This window comes from Doryrhamphus excisus, chromosome 14, assembly GCF_030265055.1.
Source record: "Doryrhamphus excisus isolate RoL2022-K1 chromosome 14, RoL_Dexc_1.0, whole genome shotgun sequence".
Taxonomy (NCBI): domain Eukaryota; kingdom Metazoa; phylum Chordata; class Actinopteri; order Syngnathiformes; family Syngnathidae; genus Doryrhamphus; species Doryrhamphus excisus.
In genome coordinates this window covers 19,754,125-19,779,988 of record NC_080479.1, presented here as the reverse complement: position 1 = coordinate 19,779,988, position 25,864 = coordinate 19,754,125, and the positions used below count along the sequence as shown (strand labels likewise).

General features: G+C 42.2%; 1 protein-coding gene across 2 annotated transcripts in view; it reads right to left on the bottom strand.

Moving 5' to 3' along the window:
* The window catches only part of LOC131101914 (gamma-aminobutyric acid type B receptor subunit 2-like), a 136,530-nt gene that overhangs the window by 18,968 nt on the left and 91,698 nt on the right, over positions 1–25,864 (bottom strand). For both annotated transcript variants that reach the window (XM_058047320.1, XM_058047321.1), the window contains exon 13: positions 24,031–24,153. In XM_058047320.1, coding sequence (XP_057903303.1) covers positions 24,031–24,153 — 123 coding nt within the window. The remainder of the gene's footprint in view (positions 1–24,030; positions 24,154–25,864) is intronic.

The following is a 25,864-nucleotide window of genomic DNA, read 5'->3' as shown; positions in this document are numbered from 1 at the left end:
AACGTCTCAAGCTAACATCAGACGTGTTTTCTGGCACCATGATAAAACAAGATGGCCGTGGTCTGTGGCGGATTCTGCCGGATCGTTCAAAACCAAATACCGCTGACTCATCTGCAAAGTTACAGCACAAATTCTCTTCCAAAGGGGTTCATCATCACAATCCAGCGTATCAGCACTCTGGCACCGTGTCGGTCACTGATGCTGACCTTGCCTCTGCTCCGTAACGAGGGGAAGAGGTTTTCGATAAAGAACCTTTTAGGGGGGGAGATCAAAGCCAGGTAGGGAAAAAGCCTCATTATGGGTCCATTTGAGCCAGAATCTATGCTATGGACCGTGTACTCAGAGTTTAACTGCAGTCTATACGCGCACACGCATCTTCATCCTCGGCCGTTTGGGAGTCATCGCCATGCCGGACGCCGCCATTATGGGATGCGTTAGCAGAGCAAAACGTCGATCACGTAGTCCTTTGAGTCCACGAGCACGCTAGGCACTTAGAGGTCTTTAGTTTTGCTGTCTATATGTGTCCTGGGATTGGATGGACACCTCTCGCCTGAAGGCAGCTGGGATAGGCTCCAGCACCCCCGCGAGGATAAGCGGTAGAAAATGAATGAATGAATGGTTAATTTAAAAAAATATCCGAAAATAAGCCAGTGTGGATTATGTATATGCATCTTGTAGAAACGCCTTCTCCGGCCTGCTAGCCGCTAGTGCTAGCCGCTAGTGCTAGCCGCTAGTGCTAGCCGCTAGTGCTAGCCGCTAGTGCTAGCCGCTAGTGCTAGCCGCTAGTGCTAGCCGCTAGTGCTAGCCGCTAGTGCTAGCCGCTAGTGCTAGCCGCTAGTGCTAGCCGCTAGTGCTAGCCTTATGACCAGGCTAAAGGCTACATCGTGACTCCGATGTCGTCTGGTCCATGATCTTCCATTAGCTTAAACCTGGATGGTGTCATGCGTGGCTAATGGGAATTGGAGAGTTTTCCGGAGCTGAATCAAAATCCATGCTGAAATGAAATTGAAGGACGAGAAAACCCAAACAATTCCAAGGACAAATAGATTGTGTCCACTGTCCTTCATGATCGAATCAGACAAAACGGGAACGCCACGGATCAGGCCAAAGATGAGAAAGCAACGGAGTCATTCCCAGCCTGGATCTGCGATGTCGGCGACATATGGAGTTGGCAGCGCGACACAGGGATTATTATTAACGTCAGCTGGTCAGATGGTGTTTGTTTTCATGGGGGGGGGCTCAGCTGCTTGACTTTGGCCATCGGGCTCGTCAGCAGGTGCTGCCCTCCCTGGGCCACCGGACGCAATGGGAGGACAGTTGGCGTGGGACCACACGGGATTTTCATCTTGAGTGAATCGTCGGCGAACGCTTAATTGGAGTCGCAGATCCGGTGCACGGAGTCCTGAGATGAGACGAAGATTAAACTTGTGGTGCACCTCAAGGCTTACACCTGAAACCCTTTTTATTCTCTATGCTACAGAAATGAAAGCAATGCATTGTTTTTTCACTAAAGAGTCCTGTGTGAAATGCCCTTGACGAATGAAAATGCATTTCTTTTTGGGAATTTAGGGAATCAGGAACTCCAAGCACTTGTTCCCGATGGTGGCGTCGTTAGGAATTGGAAAAAAACGTGGCTTTGCTAGCAAGTAAACAGAGTAGAAGTGCTTGGGGGAGGGCTTGTCTGCTTACAAACACGCCCATATAAGGAAGTCCGCCCCTCTGTGACATCACAAAGGTGCAGTTTTACCTCGCCTTTTGAAACAGAGCGTTTTGAGCCACCCTAAAATTCTTTCAGGGCTAACTTCCAAATACATAAACCTCATGATCGGAAACTTTGGCATGGTTTAACACCGGAATACAACATTCTAATTACATTTATAGGTCCAAAAAGTGGAATAAGCATCATAGGTCCGCTTTAAGAAACCATAAAATATGTAACATGTTAGAAAACTAATTAACAAAAAAGTTGAAAAAATTTAAGAATTTCAGAAAATGTCATTATTGACAGGAATTAACAGTTTTTATATAAAAGTATATAAAAGTACCGTATTTTCCGGATTATAAGTCGCACTTTTTTTCATAGGTTGCCCGTTCCTGCAACTTATACTCCAGAGCGACTTATAATTTGATAAAACTGCTTATGTTACATGAACACTGGACATTTTTTTTGTTCATATATAACGAATAATTAATAATAATAAATAATAATAAGCATTGTGTTAGCATATCTTACACCTATTCAGCCTGTTGTCTATTATTTTATTGTTACAATTTGCCTTCCAAGATGATGTAATGTCTGTTTTGGTCAAGTAGTTTGGAAAATAAAATACCCGCAAAAATGCGACTTATACTCCAGTGCGACTTATGTATGTTTTTTTTTTTTTTTTTTGTCTAATTATGCATTTTTGGCCTTGTGCGACTTAAACTCCGGAGCGACTTATAGTCCAGAAAATACGGTATATCAAATATTACGTCTGCATAGGAATGTTGCTTTTCTGATATGTAGTATTAGTATATGTACGTATTAGTAGTATACGTTCCAAACCTTGAAAAAAGTATGAGCTGTTTTGGGGGGGGGGACAACCCCCGGGTCACCGCCTCTTATTTCTCTCCTTTAATAGACCAAATGAAGATGAGCTCCCTTTGCCTCTCCTCCTTCCTATCGACCCCCCCCATCCAATCAGGTTGTTTCGGCTACGTGAATCTCATTGCGGGGACGCGGCTGAGCTTGAAAGGATGGCGATATGTCTCGGCACGAGGTGGCCCAACGTGCGCCCGTATTTACTGTATTTACTGTATGTATCTCCAACGATCTTGTACGCGCGTAAAAACAGTAAATACCATGAATCAAGCTTCGGAATTGAGGCGTGCCGGCGGCGTATAAATCCTAGGCGAGCGAGAGCCAAAACATAAACACAGCTGTCACCTATTAGCGGATTTACGTCTGCACTTTATTCTCTTCAGAGAAGGAGCAAACATATGCAGCTGTATGGATGGGATTTACACACTCATGCTGCCAAACCCAAGCCCACATCCCACTGCAGACGCCCGTCAAGGTTATACACCCAACAGCATCCATATATATACATAAATATATATAAATATATATAAATATACATGCAGCACACGTCCTTCCCAGAGGACCGTAAAGGAATATTCACCTTAAAAAAGTCGACTTGTAAAGGTGACTATAGGGGTGTTATTTCATGTCTAGAGGGCTCTAATAATGTTCTATTACTTCTTATGCTCACTTTTTATGTTTACTATGTGGGGTACTACGAGTTTAAAGGTGACTATAGGGGTGCTATTTCATGTCTAGAGGGCTCTAATATATTATTTCTCATGCTCGCTCTCTTTTTATGTCTACTATGTGAGGTAATATGAGTTTAAAGGTGACTATAGGGGTGTTATTTCATGTCTAGAGGGCTCTAATAATGTTGTATTACTTCTTATGTTCACTTTTTATGTTTACTATGTGGGGTAGTACGAGTTTAAAGGTGACTATAGGGGTGCTATTTCATGTCTAGAGGGCTCTAATAATGTTGTATTACTTCTTATGTTCACTTTTTATGTTTACTATGTGGGGTAGTACGAGTTTAAAGGTGACTATAGGGGTGCTATTTCATGTCTAGAGGGCTCTAATATATTATTTCTCATGCTCGCTCTCTTTTTATGTCTACTATGTGAGGTAATATGAGTGTAAAGGTGACTATAGGGGTGCTATTTCATGTCTAGAGGGCTCTAATAATGTTGTATTACTTCTTATGTTCACTTTTTATGTTTACTATGTGGGGTAGTACGAGTTTAAAGGTGACTATAGGGGTGCTATTTCATGTCTAGAGGGCTCTAATATATTATTTCTCATGCTCGCTCTCTTTTTATGTCTACTATGTGAGGTAATACGAGTTTAAAGGTGACTATAGGGGTGCTATTTCATGTCCAGAGGGCTTTAGTAACATACTAATTCTCATGTTCTATTATGTTTACTATGCGAGGTAATACGAGTTTAAAGGTGACTATAGGGGTGCTATTTCATGTCTAGAGGGCTCTAATAATGTTGTGTTACTTCTTATGTTCACTTTCTATGTTTACTATGTGGGGTACTACGAGTTTAAAGGTGACTATAGGGGTGCTATTTCATGTCTAGAGGGCTCTAATGATATATTATTCCTCATGCTCTCTTTTTATGTCTACTATGTGAGGTAGTACGAGTTTAAAGGTGACTATAGGGGTGCTATTTCATGTCCAGAGGGCTTTAGTAATATACTAATTCTCATGTTCTATTATGTTTACTATGCGAGGTAATACGAGTTTACAGGTGACTATAGGGGTGTTATTTCATGTCTAGAGGGCTCTAATAATATTGTATTACTTCTTATGTTCACTTTTTACGTCTACTATGTGAGGTAATACGAGTTTAAAGGTGACTATAGGGGTGCTATTTCATGTCTAGAGGGCTCTAATAATACATTATTTCTCATGCTCTCTTTTTATGTCTACTATGTGGGGTAGTACGAGTTTAAAGGTGACTATAGGGGTGTTATTTCATGTCTAGAGGGCTCTAATAATGTTGTATTACTTCTTATGTTCTCTTTTTATGTTTACTATGTGGGGTAGTACGAGTTTAAAGGTGACTATAGGGGTGCTATTTCATGTCTAGAGGGCTCTAATATATTATTTCTCATGCCCGCTCTTTTTTTATGTCTACTATGTGAGGTAATATGAGTTTAAAGGTGACTATAGGGGTGTTATTTCATGTCTAGAGGGCTCTAATAATGTTGTATTACTTCTTATGTTCACTTTTTATGTCTACTATGTGAGGTAATATGAGTTTAAAGGTGACTATAGGGGTGTTATTTCATGTCTAGAGGGCTCTAATAATGTTCTATTACTTCTTATGTTCACTTTTTATGTTTACTATGTGGGGTACTACGAGTTTAAAGGTGACTATAGGGGTGCTATTTCATGTCTAGAGGGCTCTAATAATATATTATTTCTCATGCTCTCTTTTTATGTCTACTATGTGAGGTGATACGAGTGTAAAGCTGACTATAGGGGTGCTATTTCATGTCCAGAGGGCTTTAATAATATACTAATTCTCATGTTCTATTATGTTTACTATGCGAGGTAATACGAGTTTAAAGGTGACTATAGGGGTGCTATTTCATGTCCAGAGGGCTTTAATAATATACTAATTCTCATGTTCTATTATGTTTACTATGCGAGGTAATACGAGTTTAAAGGTGACTATAGGGGTGTTATTTCATGTCTAGAGGGCTCTAATAATATTGTATTACTTCTTATGTTCACTTTTTATGTCTACTATGTGGGGTAGTACGAGTTTAAAGGTGACTATAGGGGTGCTATTTCATGTCTAGAGGGCTCTAATAATATATTATTTCTCATGCTCTCTTTTTATGTCTACTATGTGAGGTGATACGAGTTTAAAGGTGACTATAGGGGTGCTATTTCATGTCCAGAGGGCTTTAATAATATACTACTTCTCATGTTCTCATTTTATGTCTACTATGTGAGGTAGAAGCTGACATCTGACTGCAGAGGCCCGTGAAGGTTATACACGGAAGCGCATCCATATATATATATATATATAAATATATATAAATATACATGCAGCACACGTCCTTCCCAGAGGGCCATAAAGTGCAGGACATCCAGTCCAGAAAGGAATATTCACCTTAAAAAGTCGACTTTCCACGTGCTGGGTGAAAAAGTTCCCCAGGAAATCCATAGATTTTTGCACCTGAAAGCTGCGGAGCAGAAGAAGTGGGAAAGAAAGCCTCCAGCTTTGGGAAGAAAAGCACCTTTTAGCCTGGAGTAGCATGCTATCTTCATGCTATCTTCACACAGACTCGGCTTTGTTTTCCCTCTCATGCTCCACTTCTTTTTAGTGGCTCCAAGGCCCGCCTTCACGCTTGTCACGCTTGCTACGGTTAAAAGCTACTCTGGTGCGTCGGCTCTGCTCGTGCAGATCCTTTGTCCGGGGCGGACGCCATCACGCTGACCGTGGCGCTCACCGAACCAGCCGGCGTCCATACGGTCATGCCTCGCCACCTTTATTGACATGCGATTAACCCGTGCACGTCCTGTTTGACCCTCGGCTCACACCGTAGTTTGGGATGCAGCGGTGGGCGTGGACCCCGAGTCCAAACGAATATTGACAGGAAATGGCGAACAAAAGGGTATGAATGGTAAGTGTGGCTTCAAAGTTATTATTATATACTGTGGTATTGTGGTGAGGTACGTACGTGGACACGGTGAACAATGGCGCCATTTTAATACGGTGGTAGCTGGGCATATGAGTCCAGATGTGTATCCAATCGTTTACACCATGAGACAAAGATTTACATCCCTGCTTATTATGAATAAAAATGTCTTCCTATCTTTGATTAATTATGAGTTAACTATGGGCATAATGCCATTAATCATGATAGAAATATTCTCACCGACTAACAACTTTCATTTAAACAAGCATCCAAAAGTACACTGGTTACTTGGTGTCCCTTGATGAGAAAATAGCCACAACAGGAAGTAGAAAAAAAATCAAGAAGGAAGTCTCCCAATGCTAGCATTATGTCTTAAATTGGGAAATGGGAGTTTAATGGTGACTATAGGGGTGCTATTTCATGTCTGGAGGGCTTTAATAATGTTGTATTACTTCTTATGTTCTCTTACTATGTCTACTATGTGAGGTAATACAAGTTTAAAGGTGACTATAGGGGTGTTATTTCATGTCTAGAGGGCTCTAATAATGTTGTATTACGTATGTTCACTTTTTATGTCTACATTGTGGGGTAGTACGAGTTTAAAGGTGACTATAGGGGTGTTATTTCATGTCTAGAGGGCTCTAATAATGTTGTATTACTTCTGATGCTCTCTTATTATACCTACTATGTGAGGTAATACGAGTGTAAAGGTAACTATAGGGGTGTTATTTCATGTTTAGAGGGCTCTAATCATACATCACTTCTCATGCTCTCTTTTTATGTCTACTATGTGAGGTAATACGAGTGTAAAGGTGACTATAGGGGTGTTATTTCATGTCTAGAGGTCTCTAATAATGTTGTATTACTTCTGATGCTCTCTTATTATATCTACTATGTGAGGTAATACGAGTGTAAAGGTAATTATAGGGGTGTTATTTCATGTTTAGAGGGCTCTAATCATACATCACTTCTCATGCTCTCTTTTTATGTCTACTATGTGAGGTGATACGAGTGTAAAGGTGACTATAGGGGTGTTATTTCATGTCTAGAGGTCTCTGATAATGTTGTATTACTTCTGATGCTCTCTTTTTATGTGTACTATGTGAGGTAATACAAGTTTAAAGGTGACTATAGGGGTGCTATTTCAGGTCTAGAGGGCTCTAATGTTAAAAAGTGTATGTACAAGGTCAATATTCCATTTGTAAATCAGGAATCACTTATCACGGTGGGGGTTTGGAAACAATTAATAGTGAAAAACTATACATTACATTACTATAGATGCATTCCATTGTATGGCAGAAATAATAAATAACGATACCTCCACGTGTCACAATAAAAGTCCGAAGCAGAGAAGCACATTGAAAGGATCAAACAACAATGGCGACATCACCAATGCAAACTAGTGGCGAACCGGAAGTAGCCAAATAAGTTGGCGTGAGAGCGGTAGCAAAGCGCACCAAAGTGCTACCAAAAGTGCTACCAAAAGTGCGGCGTGGGATTGTTGTGAAGGTGCAGCAGCAGAGTTGGCCGCAAAGCGAAGAACAGAAGCGTCCATTTGGCTTTGAGGCCCAGCAAAGTGAGAAGCTGGCACTCCAGCACGCAAGGCGGCTCGTCCAATGGCGGCACCTGACAGATGGCCGTCATGGAGCGATGCTGTCGCCGGGCGGAGTGACACGCGGTAAAGGAGCCTTTACCGCTCCACCAACTAACACCATATGAAGATATGACACACACCGGCATCGACGCTTATATCTCCTCATCTTCCTCCTCGCTGCTCACATTTCACACTCAGGGCGCCAGGGCGCCATGGCGCCGAACTTTTACAACCGCCATTAAATCAAATCAGGGTGGCGGTAAATAACTCTGACGTGTAAGTTGGCTGGTTTTGGTGTTTTGGTGTCAACATGAAGATGTCACATGTCAATATTCCTTTTCAGTAGCAGTCCTAAGTGATAATGATGTGCCAAACGGAGAATTTACAAGACGGGTGTCCAAAAGACTGCTTGTGTTGGCCCAAGCACGCATTTAAAATATGCTGTTAAAAACAACAGCAAAAATCAGCTCTTATGGCAAAGGTGTGACCTGAAATTTGTAAATTAACAAGAAAAATAGGATCATCATCACACCAGAACAAGGGTGTAATATTTGGAGGAAAAATAATACTAGCATGAAGGTGAAATATTACAGAAAAAAATGATTAGAAACAAAGAAAACACAGAATAAAATTAGGAAAATTAGGTTGCGTAAAAAGTTATAATGTTACAACAATAAAGTTCTAATATTATGGTAATAAAGTCACATTTACGAGAGGAAAATTAACAAGAAATTTGAAATGTTTGAAAAATAAAAAAAACAGCTGAAGTGGGAAAAAGCAGCTGTAATTTTACATAAATTAAGTCAAAATATTGAGAAAAAAAAGAATAAACAGAAACCTGTAATATTATTAACCAAAATACTGTCATTTTAGTAGCATATTAAAGAACATTTATTTATTTTTAGTATTTTTAATATTATGAGAAGTTTGGGTGAAAGATTATAATATTGTAACAATAGTCATAATATTAGAAAAAAAAACATTTACCACGATTAAAGAAACAGCATATTAAAACCTGCACACAATCACTTCCTGTTCAGTGCAAAATAAGCATCAAATGCATTTTCCCTCACAATATTATGACTTTATTCTCATAAAATTACTATTTATTTCCCCATAAAATGAAGTTTATTCTCTCAATATTATGACTTTATTCTCCTAATATTATTAATTACTATTAATTATTAATTGGGGGGGTCAAATGACATACCCACTCAAACGTCGTGCTTTTACACTTTGAGTCGGCTAGGCGGGAAATGACAGGAAGCCATTTCACAGTTTGGACGAGGATGAGGATGATGATGATGAGGAGGGTTTGAACAGAGGTGACATCGACACAAGCATCACCTTCCCTTCCCAACATCCCGAAGACACGGTGCAGGATGTCTTATGATGGGCGAGGAGACACACGGAGGGCCACGGCGAAGGAAGCCAAACACTCACATTAAAGTCTGAGCTCATTTTATCGCCTGTCAGTCAGAAAGCGGGCTAATATTTACGCAACGCAGACAATTCATTAAAGGAAAGCAGGTAACGCCAGAAGTTTATGTCGAGCAGCTCATGCCACGGTGGCGGTGGCGGCGGCGTGGGAGCGATGTCACCACGGTGTCAGCTCGGGTTTAATTATGCCACCTGGCGCTAATCAATGTCGCCGGCCGTGATGATAAGTCGCCGCGACATCCCTCGCTTGACGCTCCTCACGTCTCGTCATGGCGCTTCATCTCCCATCTCAGCCTTCCGTCGCCTGGCTAGCTTTTCCCTTCATCATCTTAGACACTTTGGTTGCTAATTAAAGGGGGTCTCGGGATGGACGGGGGCACAAACAATCGCAATATTTGGTTCCCGTGTGGACCAATTTGGACTCGGTTGTCATGTTCCTCAGGACACGCGGGCTTTTTTTGGTTGGGTGGTCGATTGTAGATGTTTCCGCTTTTCGTTTTGTTGCGTTTGTTTCCTGTTTGGAGCGAATGGGTCACCTTTTCTGTGTACCTCTTAGCCTTCAGTGTTATTGTTTTTTTGTTGTTTTTTTTTACCTCTTTCCGTGTTGTGATGTTTGTTTATTGCCGTGTAAAAACCTTATTTATCCTACCTGCCACCATTTCTTTGCATCCTAAGATTACGTTAAATCACAGCTCAATTTGATTTTTTAAATTAATTTCTTTAGTTTTTACTTTTTTTTAAAATGTAGGGTTATCTTTTATTATTTTTAATATGATTTTAAAATATTTTACATGCATTTTAGATTTATTTTACTGTATTTAGATGATGTTAAAATGATGTAAAAATAAAACAATTGTTTAAAAAAAATCATAATTTAAAATAAATTATGGATTTGATGACAAAACAGGATTATACATTATTTGGTTTCACTGCTAGAAGTGACCATAACTTACACATGGCCCACGGTCTAAACCAGTTTGACGCCCCTGCGTTATATTATATATCAAATATTGGCAGCCATTTTCCTTAGCTTTTCTGAGTCCAGCTCAGTAGGGAAGTCCAGACTTGCTAGTCACAGCTTGCAGTTCCAAGGCTTTCCCAAAAACAGCATGCCCGGAACACCTCACCAGGGAGGCATCCGGTAGGCATCTGGACTCGAACTTGCAATCAGTATAATTGGGTACTAAAATACTACATCCTACCACGTTTCGACACCCTTGGTTGAGGAACCAAAAGGGTGAAGAATAGCCGATTCAACAGGAACCCAGGAGATGAAAAACCAAATGCAGGATCTGAAGGTAAAACCTGGGTGACTCCATGTTTATCCTCCTAACAAACACTCCGTGTCCTTGCTTGGCATTCCGTGCTGCCTTTCATCCTCTCCGGTCTCAGGGGTCCCCCCCATCCTTCCACTGCCTGTCTTTGAGGCGTACGTGACTTGCGGTGTGCACCAGGACCAAGGTCTGGTTTAAACAAGTCCGCTTATTTGCTATTTGCAGCCTCAAATTGCTGACGCAGCGTTTTGCTGCTCTCATCTGGTCATCATGGACCAACCTTGGAGGTCTCCTACACTCACCTCCAGGCGGCAGCAGTACGTGTTTACGTTTGTGATGAAGTACATCTTCTAATCATAAAGATGTCCTAATGTCCTAAGTCCGGGATCCTTTCACCGGACTTCTCAAATTCCATCATTGTCGTCCTCCCCGGCAGAGACACGCTCCATCAGGGAGAAGACACATCCATCAGGGTTGGCTCCCTGATGCTCGGCCCGGAGGATTCCATTACGGCTCAGCAGCTGACTCACTCGCCTCGCTCGCTTCACACTAAATTACACCCACTTAGGTTCATTCTGGACTGGCGGGCCACCACGTGCACCGTGACTGGGACCTGAACTCACTGGAACTAGACCCTTAAACCTACAGTAACTGGGCCCTGAACTCACTAGAACTAGACCCTGAAACCTACAGTAACTGGGCCCTGAACTCACTGGAACTAGACACTAAAACCTGCAATAACTGGGCCCTGAACTTACTGGAACAAGACCCTTAAACCTACAGTAACTGGACCCCGAACTTACTGAACTAGACCCTAAAACCTACAGTAACTGGACCCCGAACTTACTGAACTAGACCCTAAAACCTGCAGTAACTGGACCCCTGAACTCACTGGAACAAGACCCTTAAACCTACAGTAACTGGACCTAAACTTAGTGGAACTAGACCCTAAAACCGACAGTAACTGGGCCCTGAACTTACTGGAACAAGACCCTTAAACCTACAGTAACTGGACCTAAACTTAGTAGAACTAGACCCTAAAACCTACAATAACTGGACCCTGAACTTAATGGAACAAGACTCTGAATCCTAGAGTAACTGGACCCTAAACTTAGTGGAACTAGACCCTTAAACCTACAGTAACTGGACCTAAACTTAGTGGAACTAGACCCTAAAACCTTCAGTAACTGGACCTAAACTTAGTGGAACTAGACCTTTAAACCTACAGTAACTGGACCTAAACTTAGTGGAACTAGACCCTAAAACCGACAGTAACTGGGCCCTGAACTTACTGGAACAAGACCCTTAAACCTACAGTAACTGGACCTAAACTTAGTAGAACTAGACCCTAAAACCTACAATAACTGGACCCTGAACTTAATGGAACAAGACTCTGAATCCTAGAGTAACTGGACCCTAAACTTAGTGGAACTAGACCCTTAAACCTACAGTAACTGGACCTAAACTTAGTGGAACTAGACCCTAAAACCTTCAGTAACTGGACCTAAACTTAGTGGAACTAGACCTTTAAACCTACAGTAACTGGACCTAAACTTAGTGGAACTAGACCCTTAAACCTACAGTAACTGGACCTAAACTTAGTGGAACTAGGCCCTTAAACCTACAGTAACTGGACCTAAACTTAGTGGAACTAGGCCCTAAAACCTACAGTAACTGGACCCTGAACTTAATGGAACTAGACTCTGAATCCTAGAGTAACTGGACCCTAAATTTACTGGAACTAGACCTTAAAACCTACAGTAACTGGACACTAAATTTACTGGCACTAGACCCTGAAACCTACAGTAACTGGACCCTGAACTTACTGGACCTAGACCTTGAAACCTACAGTAACTGGACCCTGAACTTAATGCAACTAGACCCTGAAACCTACAGTAACTGGACCCTAAACTTACTAGACCTAGACCCTTAAACCTGCAGTAACTGGACCCTGAACTTACTGGACGTAGACCCTGAAACCTACAGTAACTGGACCCTGAACTTACTGGAACTAGACCCTGAAACCTACAGTAACTGGACCCTGAACTTACTGGAACTACTAGACCCTGAAACCTACAGTAACTGGACCCTGAACTTACTGGACCTAGACCCTTAAACCTGCAGTAACTGGACCCTGAACTTACTGGACCTAGACCCTGAAACCTGCAGTAACTGGACCCTGAACTTACTGGACCTAGACCCTGAAACCTACAGTAACTGGACCCTGAACTTACTGGACCTAGACCCTGAAACCTACAGTAACTGGACCCAAAAGCTAGCTCCAAGAACACCCAAAATCCTGCTGGAAATTCCCCATTAAACCCTAAGGTACCTGGACTCTAAAACATACCACATGGTACCATCCCTGTATTGACACATAACTGGACCTGGACTCACACCTGGACCTGAACCTTAACTCTACACTGTATTGCAACTGGCCTTGAAACCTGGAAGGTATACCCTTACTGAAACTGCACCCTAATCCTGGAAAAAAACTGGACACTGTAAGCGGCCCATAAACCTTACTGAACCTGGATCTGAAACCTGTCCACAACCTTGTTTGAAGCCGAAACCCAGTTTTGAGGTGAGGCGGGTACCAAGCAAGAAAAGACAAAGAAAACCGCATCTGAACATGAAATCCCAGTCCTTAGAGTAGATGTTGCGTTTGAGTACCCGTGGAATAAAAACCAGCAGGACGTTCGGTTCGGGCCGCTGCGCCGTGCCTTTAGCGTACGGCGTGCATACAAGCCCGGGGCTGCAACCGCAGGGACTCCGCTTACTGCTTTTCATTTGGACCACTTCTAATTGGTCAATCAGCTGTTGCCTAGCAACAGCAGTCTGGGGGAGCAGCGAGAGAGGCGCAAAGAAAGAAAGAAAGAAAGAGGGGAGCAGCAGGAGGATGAGGAGGAGGAGACGTGAAGGTGAGGAAGGAGACGGGCTGTCGGCTAATCTGCGGTTTTTGTGACAAAAGGCGACGCAACAAAACGATGGAAACCGATGGAAACCGATGGAAACCGATGGAACGACTTGACGCCGCACGGCAGATGGACGGGGGCAACATGAAAGCGGGTCACCCCGGATCCACTTGAACAGGCTCGGCCGCTCTGAGCCACGTGTCCAATTTAGCCGCTGGAGTGTCAACAAACGGCAAGTGCACCTTTGGAGTCCTTGGAGTGCCCCCTCCCCCCCGTTCCCCCCCTCCCCCTCTCGTGATGCGCTGATAACGCCGCTGTCGGCTTAACACACAAAACAACACGGAAGCCTGTGTCCTCGATATCCTACCCCCCCCCCCCCCCACACACTAAATAAGATGACAGATCGCAACTTCGGGATAGGCGGGATAAGGAGCAGTAGCGGAATGGAAAAACCCAGACCAGGACTGTGTTGGAAACCGCATACTTACCGACTACTCATGCTAACGTTTTAGTATGCGGTGTGTCTACACTGGCAGTATCCGAGTAGTTTCCGGATTCATACTGCATTCGCCAAAAATGTTGAGTATGTATCATCAGCTGACTACTCATACCCAAATTACCCAGGATGCAATGCAACGTCAACACGAAAAAAAAAAAAAAAACGTTGGATAGGATGGACCAAACGGCGATGTCGAGCAGGATATATTACGAGTTAGTTGCCTTCTTGTTTTCAAAGTAAAAGCAGTGATTTATTACTATGTTTTTTTTTGTATGAGAAAAAAAATAAAAATAACCGAAAGTGCGTTGCTCACTTCGGCTAGCTTAAATTTTTGCCGAATTCGTCCGAACTAAATTGTAAACGGTTGGTATTTGGACAAATAAACGGCACACTCCGGATCTAAATGGCCACTTTCTCGCCTGATTAAAACATTTTTTTATTTTTTTTTAAATATTATATATATATATATAAAATATATATATAATATATATTTATATCTAAAATTAATAATATTTTTTAAATATAAAAAAATGTCAATAAAGTGATGTATTTAAAGAGTTTAGAGCTAAAGTCAAATTAGCTTCAGCCTGTCGATTTCAGCTCGGGTAGAAGTGCAATGCATTGTGGGTTATTATATAGTACGCTGTAGTGTAAACGCTTTGCATACTGTCAACTAAAAACTAGACCATTGCACCCCTGTTGCCTGTTTTCTTGGAACTATTTAAACTCTATAAGTTTAGTTTGCCTTAGCAGTACGTGCTAGCTTTTGTGTGGAAGCTAATCTTTTGTTTATTCAATTATTCATGCTATCTGCTGACATGTTTATCTGTCTCACCTGGATATGTATTCAAAAAAGCAGATATACTTGATCGGATCCAGCCTGTTTAGAGAAAAACAACTAAAAACCAATAAACATCAGACAAAACATACTGATATTCATTGAAGACTAAACCTGTGGCGGACCTCAAGGCTTTGATCTAAGCCTCCTTTCATTGTCGGTTCTATGGCCTTTTTTCACAGACAATGTGACCATTTCATCTTTCTGTTGTTAAGTTGAAGTGTACATTATTCCAACTGGTAAGCCTCAACCCAACAATAAAATAAATGCAGCAATTCCGCCATATAACAGTAATGACAGTACTTTTAGTTTCAGTAGTACGCATCATGTCGTCATGTTGGTCTAGCATACACCCATTAAAATGCAACACACCACACAAAATGTTTTCGACATTCCAGCAAAGTGAAAAAAAGTGAAAAAAGTGAGAAAATGCACAGCTTTATCAAGTGCCCCTCAAAATATATTGGAGTTTCTCAATTTTTTTTAACACTATTAAAAAATGTAAAAAACTATTTTAAAAAATTCTCATTGACAACATATACAAATACAATGTTTTTGGGTGTACGACAAGGCTGTGGAAAAAGTGCAAAGACTGAGCTTTCCTCCAAAGAAGCACAAAAAGAAGCCAGAAGGACGTAGCCGCGCTCATGAAAATCCAGGAAACCGACTCCCCTCACTTGACACGGCGCTCGTGGCGTGCGATAGGAATAATATCGGGCTACACAAAACCTGCTTTTGGCATAATCTTCTTAAAAGTCTCAGAGTCGCAGCAAAGAAGGTGGCTGCTTTTACGGAAGCTCCATTTGGAGCAGCTTGCGAGTTGAAACCGGGACAATTTTCCCTCTTAATTACACGTTTTCGCCGGAGAGGAGTCGGAATGGTAAAGGATGTTTGGAAGAGTCCATATTCTGCCTTACCTTAACTTTTATATTTCACCAAATGTATGATTTAGTCCTTAGTAGTCATTCATGAAATCAGAAGAAATATGTTTATGCTAAAAATTATATATAAAGTGGAGTCATCTGCTGTTTTAGGAACCTTCTGCAAAACAAGTCAGTCAAAGATCCTCTATATGCGGAGGTGCTGTGCTGTTTTTAGGAATCTGCTGCAAAATTCCTTGTCAAAGATCCACTACATTAAAAATCCTCTATGTGAACCATAAGAACCTTCTTTAAAAAATAAAATAAAAATAATAATAATAAAAAAACTGCTAGTCAGAGATCCTCTATATTACAGGAGCGCTCTGTTGTTCTTAGGAACAAGCTGTAAAATTTCTTGTCAAAGATCCACCACATCAAAAATCATGTATATACGAACCATAAGAACCTTCTTTAAAAAAAAAAAAAAAAAAACGCGAGTCAGAGATCCTCTATTTTACTAGAGCGCTCTGTTGTTTTTAGGATTCTGCTACAAAAAAGCCAGTCAAAGCTCCTCAATATGACAGCAACACTTTTGTTAAGGACCGACTGCAAAAAACACTCCACTAGTCAAAGATCCTCTATATGAGAAGGTGCAATATTCCGTTTTTAAGCACCTTCTGTAAAAAAAAAAAAACTAGTCAAATATTCTCTATATGCAGTTTTCAGAATCTGTTTCAAATAAACAAGTCAAAGATCCTCTATATGAGGGATGCTTAATTTCAGAGGAGAAATCTGCTGTTTTTAAGGACCTTCTGCAAAAAAAAATTCAAAACAAGATTCTCACATTTTTTGGAATGCGGTGCAAATATGCTAGTCAAAGATCATCTATATGGCCTTAGTGCTCTGCTATTTTTAACAACCGACTGCAAAAAGATCCTCCACATGACAGGAATGGGCTTCTGGAATGATCCCGTGTTCTTAAAATAAACTTGCCTTGCCTTTTTTTATGCGCCTACTTAAAAAAAAACGCAAGTCAAAGATCCTCTATAAGAATACAGTCTTGAATTTTTTAGCAATCTGCTGCAACAGTCTTCATTTTCAAGTTTGATGTCTTTCAAATTTGGCTACGGGGTCGCCACTTGAATCCCCCAACAGCAAAATGGGATAAAGGGGAATACAATGGCTAATCCGGGGTTTTCCGTGTGCGGTTACGTAACGCTGCTTCCTGTGGCTGGAAGACACGCAAAGCAACACAAGTCCACCTAGCATGACACACTATCCTCACAAAGACAACAAGCGGCCCTCGCTGGCCGAGGAAGAGCGTGTGAGGTCTTTGCACGCCCCCCCGGTCCCCCCCCAGGAGGTGGTCAATGAGAGAGGGCCGAGGTGGGTGGCGGTTATCCCTTAATGACCCAGTTTGCTTTGAAAAGGCATTGATCTGAGCCGCTGTGCTTTATGTCCGGGCTAACAAAGCATCCTCGTCTTTGGCCGCGCCTTTAATGCCGCACGCTCCCCTCGTTGGACGCAACCAGCCGCGGCGACGCTCTGCTCCGCCGCTGAGCGGGATCAATCTGATGCGCGCTGATTAAACCCTACCTGAATGCCAGATAAAAGGAAGGAAGCCGGGGCAGGGACGGGGGCGAGCGCTGGGGGCGAGCGCTGGGGGCGAGCGCTGGGGATCTTATCCATTTTTCAATGTTGCATCAATGTTTCATTTCACATCCAGGCGCCATTTTTGGAAAGCACGAGGAAAAGCACAATTCTTCACCTATCGTGGGAAGGTCGTCCTCGGTTTATGTCGTAAAACCGGGGGCAGAACCGGGGGGGGGGCAGAATATATTTTTTAATAACACACACTATTTTACGCTTATAATTCTAACAGTCCACCTTGAATTATTTGTCTAATTGTATTTATTTATTATATTTAATCTATATATTAATTATATTATATAATATATTTATTATCTTTATATTTTTATATATTCATTATTTATATATTTTATTTATTTGTATATACGTATTCTATTTGTATATATGTATATGCTTATAATTCTAACAGTCCACCTTGAATTATGTGTCTAATTGTATTTATTTATTATATTTAATATATATTAATTATATTATATAATATATTTATTATCTTTATATTTTTATATATTCATTATTTATATATTTTATTTATTTGTATATATTCTATTTGTATATATGTATATGCTTATAATTCTAACAGTCCACCTTGAATTATTTGTCTAATTGTATTTATTTATTATATTTAATATATATTAATTATATTATATAATATATTTATTATCTTTATATTTTTATATATATTCATTATTTATATATTTTATTTATTTGTATATATTCTATTTGTATATATGTATATGCTTATAATTTTAACAGTCCACCTTGAATTATTTGTCAAATTTTATTTATTATATTATATTTAATCTATATATATTATAATTATATGATTATTATTAATTATATTATATATATCAATGATATTATATTTAATATATTATATTATATATTTCTTTATTTACCTATTTGTATAATTTTATGTGTAAAAGTGTCAGACTATTAGATATATGTTTTAAATATGTTCCATATATCCTTTTTTGGAGCATTTTAAACTTCAGACCACATCAAACTACAAACTAATTTTACATTTTTATTTTTTTTATTTTTATTAATATTTTTTTCACTGAATAAGACATCCGACTTGAAAGTCATGTTGCCAGCATGTACGTATGTTAAAAGTTAGAAAGCAACTGGCGGGCCGGATTCAAACGCTTGGTGGGCCGCATGTGGCCCCCGGGCCGTAGTTTGCCCACCCCTGGCTTAGCCAAATGGTTAAGGGTCCTTCACAGACCCTGTTAGCACACTTACCGACTGATGACACCAAAAAAAAAAAAAAAGAAAGGGAAAGTGAAAATCAGTGGGGACACACCCACCAAAATGGCCGGCTCTTTTGGTCTCAAACGTTCCAACGTCACGCCCATCGTTGAGGGTTAAGATGATTTCCTGCTCATAAACGAGAGCGTGGTCATGGATTCGGTGCACTGTTACATTTTGACTTAGCCACAAATCAGCGTTTGCCCAAAAAAACCATAATCAAGTAAAAAAAATACCACAACACAGGTCTTCCTGTCCGGGACAAGATGGCGTCCATCTAATGTGCCTGAAGATGATGTCATCGTCTGTCGGAGTAATAAGAGTTCACCTTCAAAACGGGCACAAAGAAGCCCCGCCCCTCTCCTGACGCGCTCCCCTTTGGCTAATTGCATCCAGGTGGGGGCGGCGGCGGCGACGGGCGAATCTGGGCTCACATGCGTCAGTGAATGCGATACACGTGTCCCTGTGTGGAATCATCACCACCACCATCATCATCATCATCATCATCCTCCTCTTCTTCCTCCCGCATGCCTGTTGCCATGCCGAAGCGGGAGGGAGTCCTAACCTGCTATTTTTGTCTGGCGGATCAACAGTGCCGACGCTCGGCGCGTTACGGATGTCAGAAACCGTGGCCGTTGCCATGGCGATGCCACACTGCGATATTCTTTTGCGGCGGCCGCCCGCTGAAGCTCGCGCAAGGAATGCGAGGACGGAGGCGGGAGGGGCGAGGGAGCGAGGAGGAGACAGAAGGAAGGGTGGAGGTGAGGTGCTGCAGGATCCGGCGGAATGCTAATCGTCCCTTCTTGACGCTTCGTCCTTCATTACGCAAGAGACCACACGTCCGGCGGCGTAAACTCACTCACGGGCATCAGGTGCAACCGACGTTCCCGCACACGCTCGGTGCACGTGTGCGGCGCGTCCATTAAAAGAGACACGCGTGCAGCCAGACAACTCCATCAGCATTCCTGGGATGGTCCCGGAGCAGCCGGAGTCATGCCGGCTCTCCCCGAGAACAACATTTGCGGCGAAAGGAAGCAGGTTGAAAGGAGTAGGGGTCAAGGTCACAAGTCATCATCATCTACATACGGTAATTACGGCGCCGGCGTTGAAGTGCGCCCATAAAATAAGACCCAAGGGTGGCCCTTGGACTTTTCCGTACGTCTCTGGCGGCTCCTTCGCTCCCAGCCCACTCCTTCCCGCCTTTCAGAGCTTTTATTTCCGTTCCTCCAGGATGGACTGTCAGCCTCTTTACGGTTCCAACTTCCTGTTCACGCTAATGCGAGACGGAGGCTGGGGGAGGGGAACTGGCTTGATGTTGGGGGCGCTCTCATTTTTGTTGTTGTTTTGTGCAAACGCTTGCTCATTAAGCGGAACCTGCTGGTTTGGGAGCAGCGGGTCCACCGTCCCGCGTGACAACGTCCACACGCCAACACCACGTAAGGATCTTTATTATTCCCACAAGTCTTCCACAAAGCAGGAGTCCCCCCCCCCTACCAAGGTCAAACAATCCTCACTTGGATTCCTGATAAATTGGCCACCAAGAACCCCCCCCCCAGGGAAGAAACTGTATATTTCTACACCACTAATTGACAACAGAAATTAGCCGCACTTCCAACTTTACACAAGGAAGGTGTGGAGCCATGCTCCTTATTCCTCAAAGATAACCGAAGAACCGAAGAACTTTGCCGACGGAGCCAAGGAAAACTCTCCAAGGACGAGACCTAGATTTCTTGTAGCGCTAATTGACAACAGAACTTAGACATACTGTATTAGGTCTAGAACCACGCTTGTCATATGTCAAGGAAATCCACAATGTGAAAGCACTTTGGCAACTGAGGCAAGGAAAAACTCCCTCAAAGGGAAGAAACCTGCTTTTCTTTTGAGGTCAGTTCACAAGTTACCTAAAGACACAGATGGCGTAGGAAGGTCTAGAGCTCTTCTACGTCAAACATTACCAACTAACAAAAAACTTTGGCAACTGAGGCAAGGAAAAACTCCCTCAAAGGGAAGAAACCTGCATTTCTTTTGAGGTCAGTTCACAAGTTACCTAAAGATAAAGATGGCATAGGAAGGTCTAGAGCTCTTCTACGTCAAACATAACCAACTAACAAAAAACTTTGGCGACAGAGCCAAGGAAAAACCATCTAAGGAGGACTTGTGTAGGACTAATTCACAACAGAAGTTCTCTGAAGACACAGATGGAGCAGGTCTAGAACCACATTTCTCATATGTCAAAGAAAAGCAGAACGTGTAAGCAATTTGGTGACAGAGGCAAGGAAAAACTCCCTGGTACTACAATATGAACCTAGATTTTTTCTTTATTACTGATTCTGAACAGACGCCTTACAGATACACCAAAGAAAACCATGATATGCAGTCACTTTGGCAACAGAGGCAAGGAAAAACTAAGGAAAAAAACTCCCTCAAAGGACAAAAACCAAAATAGACATATTTCAGGAGCGCTAATCTACGGCAAGCGTTACCTCACGACACAGATGAAGCAGGTTTAGAACCCCACTCCTCATACATCAAAGAAGACCAGAACATGCAAGCGTTTTGGAGAGAGAGGAAAGGAAAAACTCCATCTAAAGAAGAAACCTCTTGTTAAAGCATGTAGTGCTACATGAATCAGTTCTAAAAACCATGGTCCTTAAACGTCAAAGAAAAACAACATTTGCTAGCACTTTGGCGATAGAGGCAAGGAAAAACTCCCTCTAATTAACAACAGCGGTTATGTCAACACACCCAGAACAAATAGTGCCACACTAAGGTCTAGATCAGGTCTAGAACCATCTATCATATATCAAAGAAAACCATAACATGCAAGCACTATGGTGACGGAGGCAAGGAAAAAACATCCAACAGAGCCAAGACTGTACTTCCATGTCAACTATCCAACGCGTACATCATTGCAAACAATATTTATCAACAACATCTTGCAGGTTTCAGTCACCAAGAAAAACCATCCCAACCAAACGTTGGCTGAAGAACTGCATGTGAAGGACCAACAATTAGCGCCTAGTGGACTGTTGTGTAAAACCTCCATGTCATGTGGCGCACAAAGACCACGAGAACCCGGGGATGCAGGCGAGGCGTGAGAGTGTTAGCCTAGCATCATACGATGGAAGAGCTAACATAGCTAAGGCAACCAATGGTGCCAATTACTCTTTGTCGTTCCGAGAGGGGGTTCAGAGAACACTACTTATCAGGGAATTTAGATCACCTGTCCAGAATTCCACCAGGGACACGTCGCTTCCCAAGTGGAGCCTCGGAACGCTACAACTTTGTCAGGTTTACAGCCCAGGAATGTAGGTCTAGAAGCCACAGGGGGGGGGGACGCGGACTCCCACGCTGCATGGTTAGCATATTCTACGCTATCTACGGAGTCTGAGCATGCATGGGCGGCATCGACTAATGAATATGTTAAGCCGGGTTCAGCTTGACCCGCAGGGCAGACTTAAAGATGTTAGCCACTCCCGTCACAAAGGAAATACATCTTTGTCTGCATTTGCACACACAAGCTAAGTATAGCGCTTAGCGGAGAACGTAAACAAGACACACTGGACGCACCGAAATAAACCTCCTGGTGGACTTATCTGTTTATCACATCACAAGATACCCATTTCACTCAAGGAAGGCGCGCTAGTCCAAACTAGCTTCCAGTTAGCGATCCCCTACAGGAATGTTGGCAACAATCAACAAAAATGAAGTAAGATGAAAAGAATATAAAAAGGTACCATTAGACGGGGCTTTTACTGTGGAGACCGTCCAATAGGCTCTCAGAGGTCGTTAGGGAACCCCGCTAATGTCCACCGTCTCATTTAAGCTCAACGGAAGCTTGTTAGCCAAACGAGCTGACCAAACAAAACTAAATCTGCTTACTCTGGAATGGGAAACAAACTAACGTTGTTAGTGCTACATTGTTAGCTACAATGCTAGCTGCAGGTTTTCTGGTTCATATAATAAACATTTCGGGTTTGTCTATTGTCAAAATTTACAGAATTACAGAAGGATTACAGAAGGGTAATTATTTAGCTAAAAAGTAATATTTTGGAAAATTAGGCTACGTAGCCTCTCCTCCTTCATATCACCGCAGGGAAATCCCATTGCTCGGTGTAGCAAAGGGGTGCTCGAAGCTAACAGCTGCTCACAATGGAGAAAGCGGCAAGCTACAAACGTAACAAGATGAGCATTCATAGCTGCACACTTGCTTAAGGGGTCGCTATGGCATGAAAACAACAAGGAAGTAATAAAAAAAAAACACAATAAAACACTAAAAACGCAGCAGGACACATGGAGTCTAATATCCATCATGCTTGGTTTTGATATCATGCTTCAACGAAATATCAATATTTTAAAAATATTGATATGTGGCCCAGACTCAATTCAGAGCGAGTGAATACATTGTACACTATTGTTCACCAAGCCCCGCCCACCTCTCTGGCACTCCTTCATAGCGGACTTTCATCTCCATGCCATACTTCACTCTGTTCCATTCGATTGCGGCAGAGTCGGCAATCCTTAGCATTACAACACTGAACCATGGTGAAGAACACTGAACTCATCACACAACAACTTAACACTCAACTCAAAAGGTAGCTAAGGTTAACAAGCTTGTCATGAGTTTCCTCCCCTAGCTTGTGATTGACTTCTGCCAAAGAAAGAGCTACCGTTCCCTCATGGACTCGTCAGCGACACAGTATTTAAGCCATGAGAAGTAGTTCATAGTACTAGTAATCGTACAGTAACTTTAATAGTAACTTTTTGGAATATTAGGCTCCTCTAGAGTTGTATGAGTTCATATTTCATAGCCAAATTTTGCTCATTGGAAACAGATGAGGTGGCTCGGGCACCTGGTCAGGATGGCCCCCTGGACGCCTCCCTGGGGAGGGGTTCAGGCCGAGTCCAACCAGTAAGAGGCCTTGGGGAAGACCCTGGACACGTTACAGAGACCAGGTCTCTCACTGGCTGGGGAACGCTTCAGGATCCGTGGGAAGGAACTGGATGAAGTAGGCTACCGTTCCTGCAACCCAACCACGGATGAGCGGAAGGAGATGGATGGATTTTCAGGATTACCGGCGCTAACGCCAGCATTCCCCGCTTTCTTGCTAACTTGTGCCGCCAAGGCAATGTCAGCTTTTTAGCACGGTGATCAAGTTCACTCCCATTCTGTGCTCCTCATACAAGGAGAACAAGGCCGTGTGCGTCTTTGCCAGCAGGCTAGCTTGCCAACGACTTGTATCCAAGCTGGCAAATGTCCGGCTGGGGGATCAGCGCAGGAAGTAGCTGTGGCTCACATCCTTACCCAAAAATAATCAACACAAAAAGGCAGATGGTACCGTGGCCTGAGGCAGACATTTTGTTTGCTCGTGCTCCAATTGCAGAGCGTTTTTTTTTTTTGTTGTTGTTGGTATTTTGTGAGTGGCTCATATCACGGCGGAGGCAGAAAACACGGACGCGAGGAAGCAACATGGCGACGCGCACCCACCTCCAGGCTGTATTCCTCCACGGTCCTCTTCAACGGGTCCACGATCTGCCAGCAAATGAGGATGCACAAGTCGATGAGCAGCATCCCGCCAACGATGATCAACAGCTTCTGGTCCTTTATGATCTGCATAAGGGGGGACATGAAGACGCTTTTATTAGCGTTACACCTACTCGTGTTTGCCGGGTTGCAACATTCCTCTTTATGGACCCCATCAAACGCCGGTTCTCTTCGCCATCCAATCAGCTGCAATTAAGAGCCGACGAGGACCGGCGTGATAGCGCGGCTTTAAACGACACCCACCGATGCTCCTCTTTTGTAGCGTGAACTTTGCAGGGATGAAAGCCGTGGATGTTTGTGATCTTTATTTATAACGCCGTTTGACGGGATGGAACCGCAGTTCAAAGGAAAGGTCAGGCGGCCCGGGGAGAAGGTGGGAACGGGGGGGGTTGGAACGCGCTAGTGGTGTTGGGAAAAGGTGGCTGCGACCTGCAGAGGGGAACCAACACCCATGGATGTCGGTGATGTATGTGTCTCCAACATACCTTGGACCTCACTTGAATGTCTTGAACATATCTTTGATTTTTGGAGTCTTGGACATAGCGTTCATCTTGGTTGAATGGTCTTCAACATAGTTATGACCTTGGTTTAGTTGTCGCTTTCATCGTAACCGAGATGTCTTGAAGATGCTTTAGTCTTGAACATATCATTGTTCTTGGGTAAATAGTTGTGAACATATTGTTGATCTGTGCTGAATAGACTTGGATATATCTTTATCCATCATAGTCTTGAACGTATCACTGATCTTCGTTAAATGGTCGTGAACATAATTTTGATTTTTGGAGTCTTGGACGTAGCGTTCATCTTGGTTGAATGGTCTTCAACATAGTTTTGACCTTGGTTTAGTTGTCTTCAACATCGCTTTCATCATAACCGGATGTCTTGAAGACGCTTTAGTCTTGAACATATCATTGTTCTTGGGTAAATAGTCATGAACATATCATTGATCTTGGGTAAATAGTCATGAACATATCATTGTTCTTGGGTAAATAGTCATGAACATATCATTGTTCTTGGGTAAATAGTCATGAACATATCATTGTTCTTGGGTAAATAGTCATGAACATATCATTGTTCTTGGGTAAATAGTCATGAACATATCATTGTTCTTGGGTAAATAGTCGTGAACATATCATTGATCTGTGCTGAATAGACTTGGATATATCTTTGATCATCGTAGTCTTGAACGTATCACTGATCTTAGTTAAATGGTCGTGAGCATAATATTGATCTGGGTTGAATAGTCTTGAATAGACTTTGATCATCATAGTCTTGAACATTGATCTTCCTTGAATGTCTTGAACCTTGATTTTTAGAGTCTTGGACATAGCATTCATCTTGGTTGAATGGTCTTCAACGTAGTTTTGACCTTGGTTTAGTTGTCTTCAACATCGCTTTCATCATAACCGGATGTCTTGAAGACGCTTTAGTCTTGAACATATCATTGTTCTTGGGTAAATAGTCGTGAACATATCATTGATCTGTGTTGAATAGACTTGGATATATCTTTGATCATCATAGTCTTGAACATATCTTTGATCATAATAGTCTTGAACGTATCACTGATCTTAGTTAAATGGTCATGAGAATAACATTGACCTCGGTTGAATCGACTTGAATAGACTTTGATCATCATAGTCTTGAACATTGATTTTCCTTGAACGTCTTGAACATGTCTAACATTAATAGTCTTGGACATAGCGTTCATCTTGGTTGAATGGTCTTCAACATAGTTTTGACCTTGGTTTAGTTGTCTTCAACATCGCTTTCATCGTAA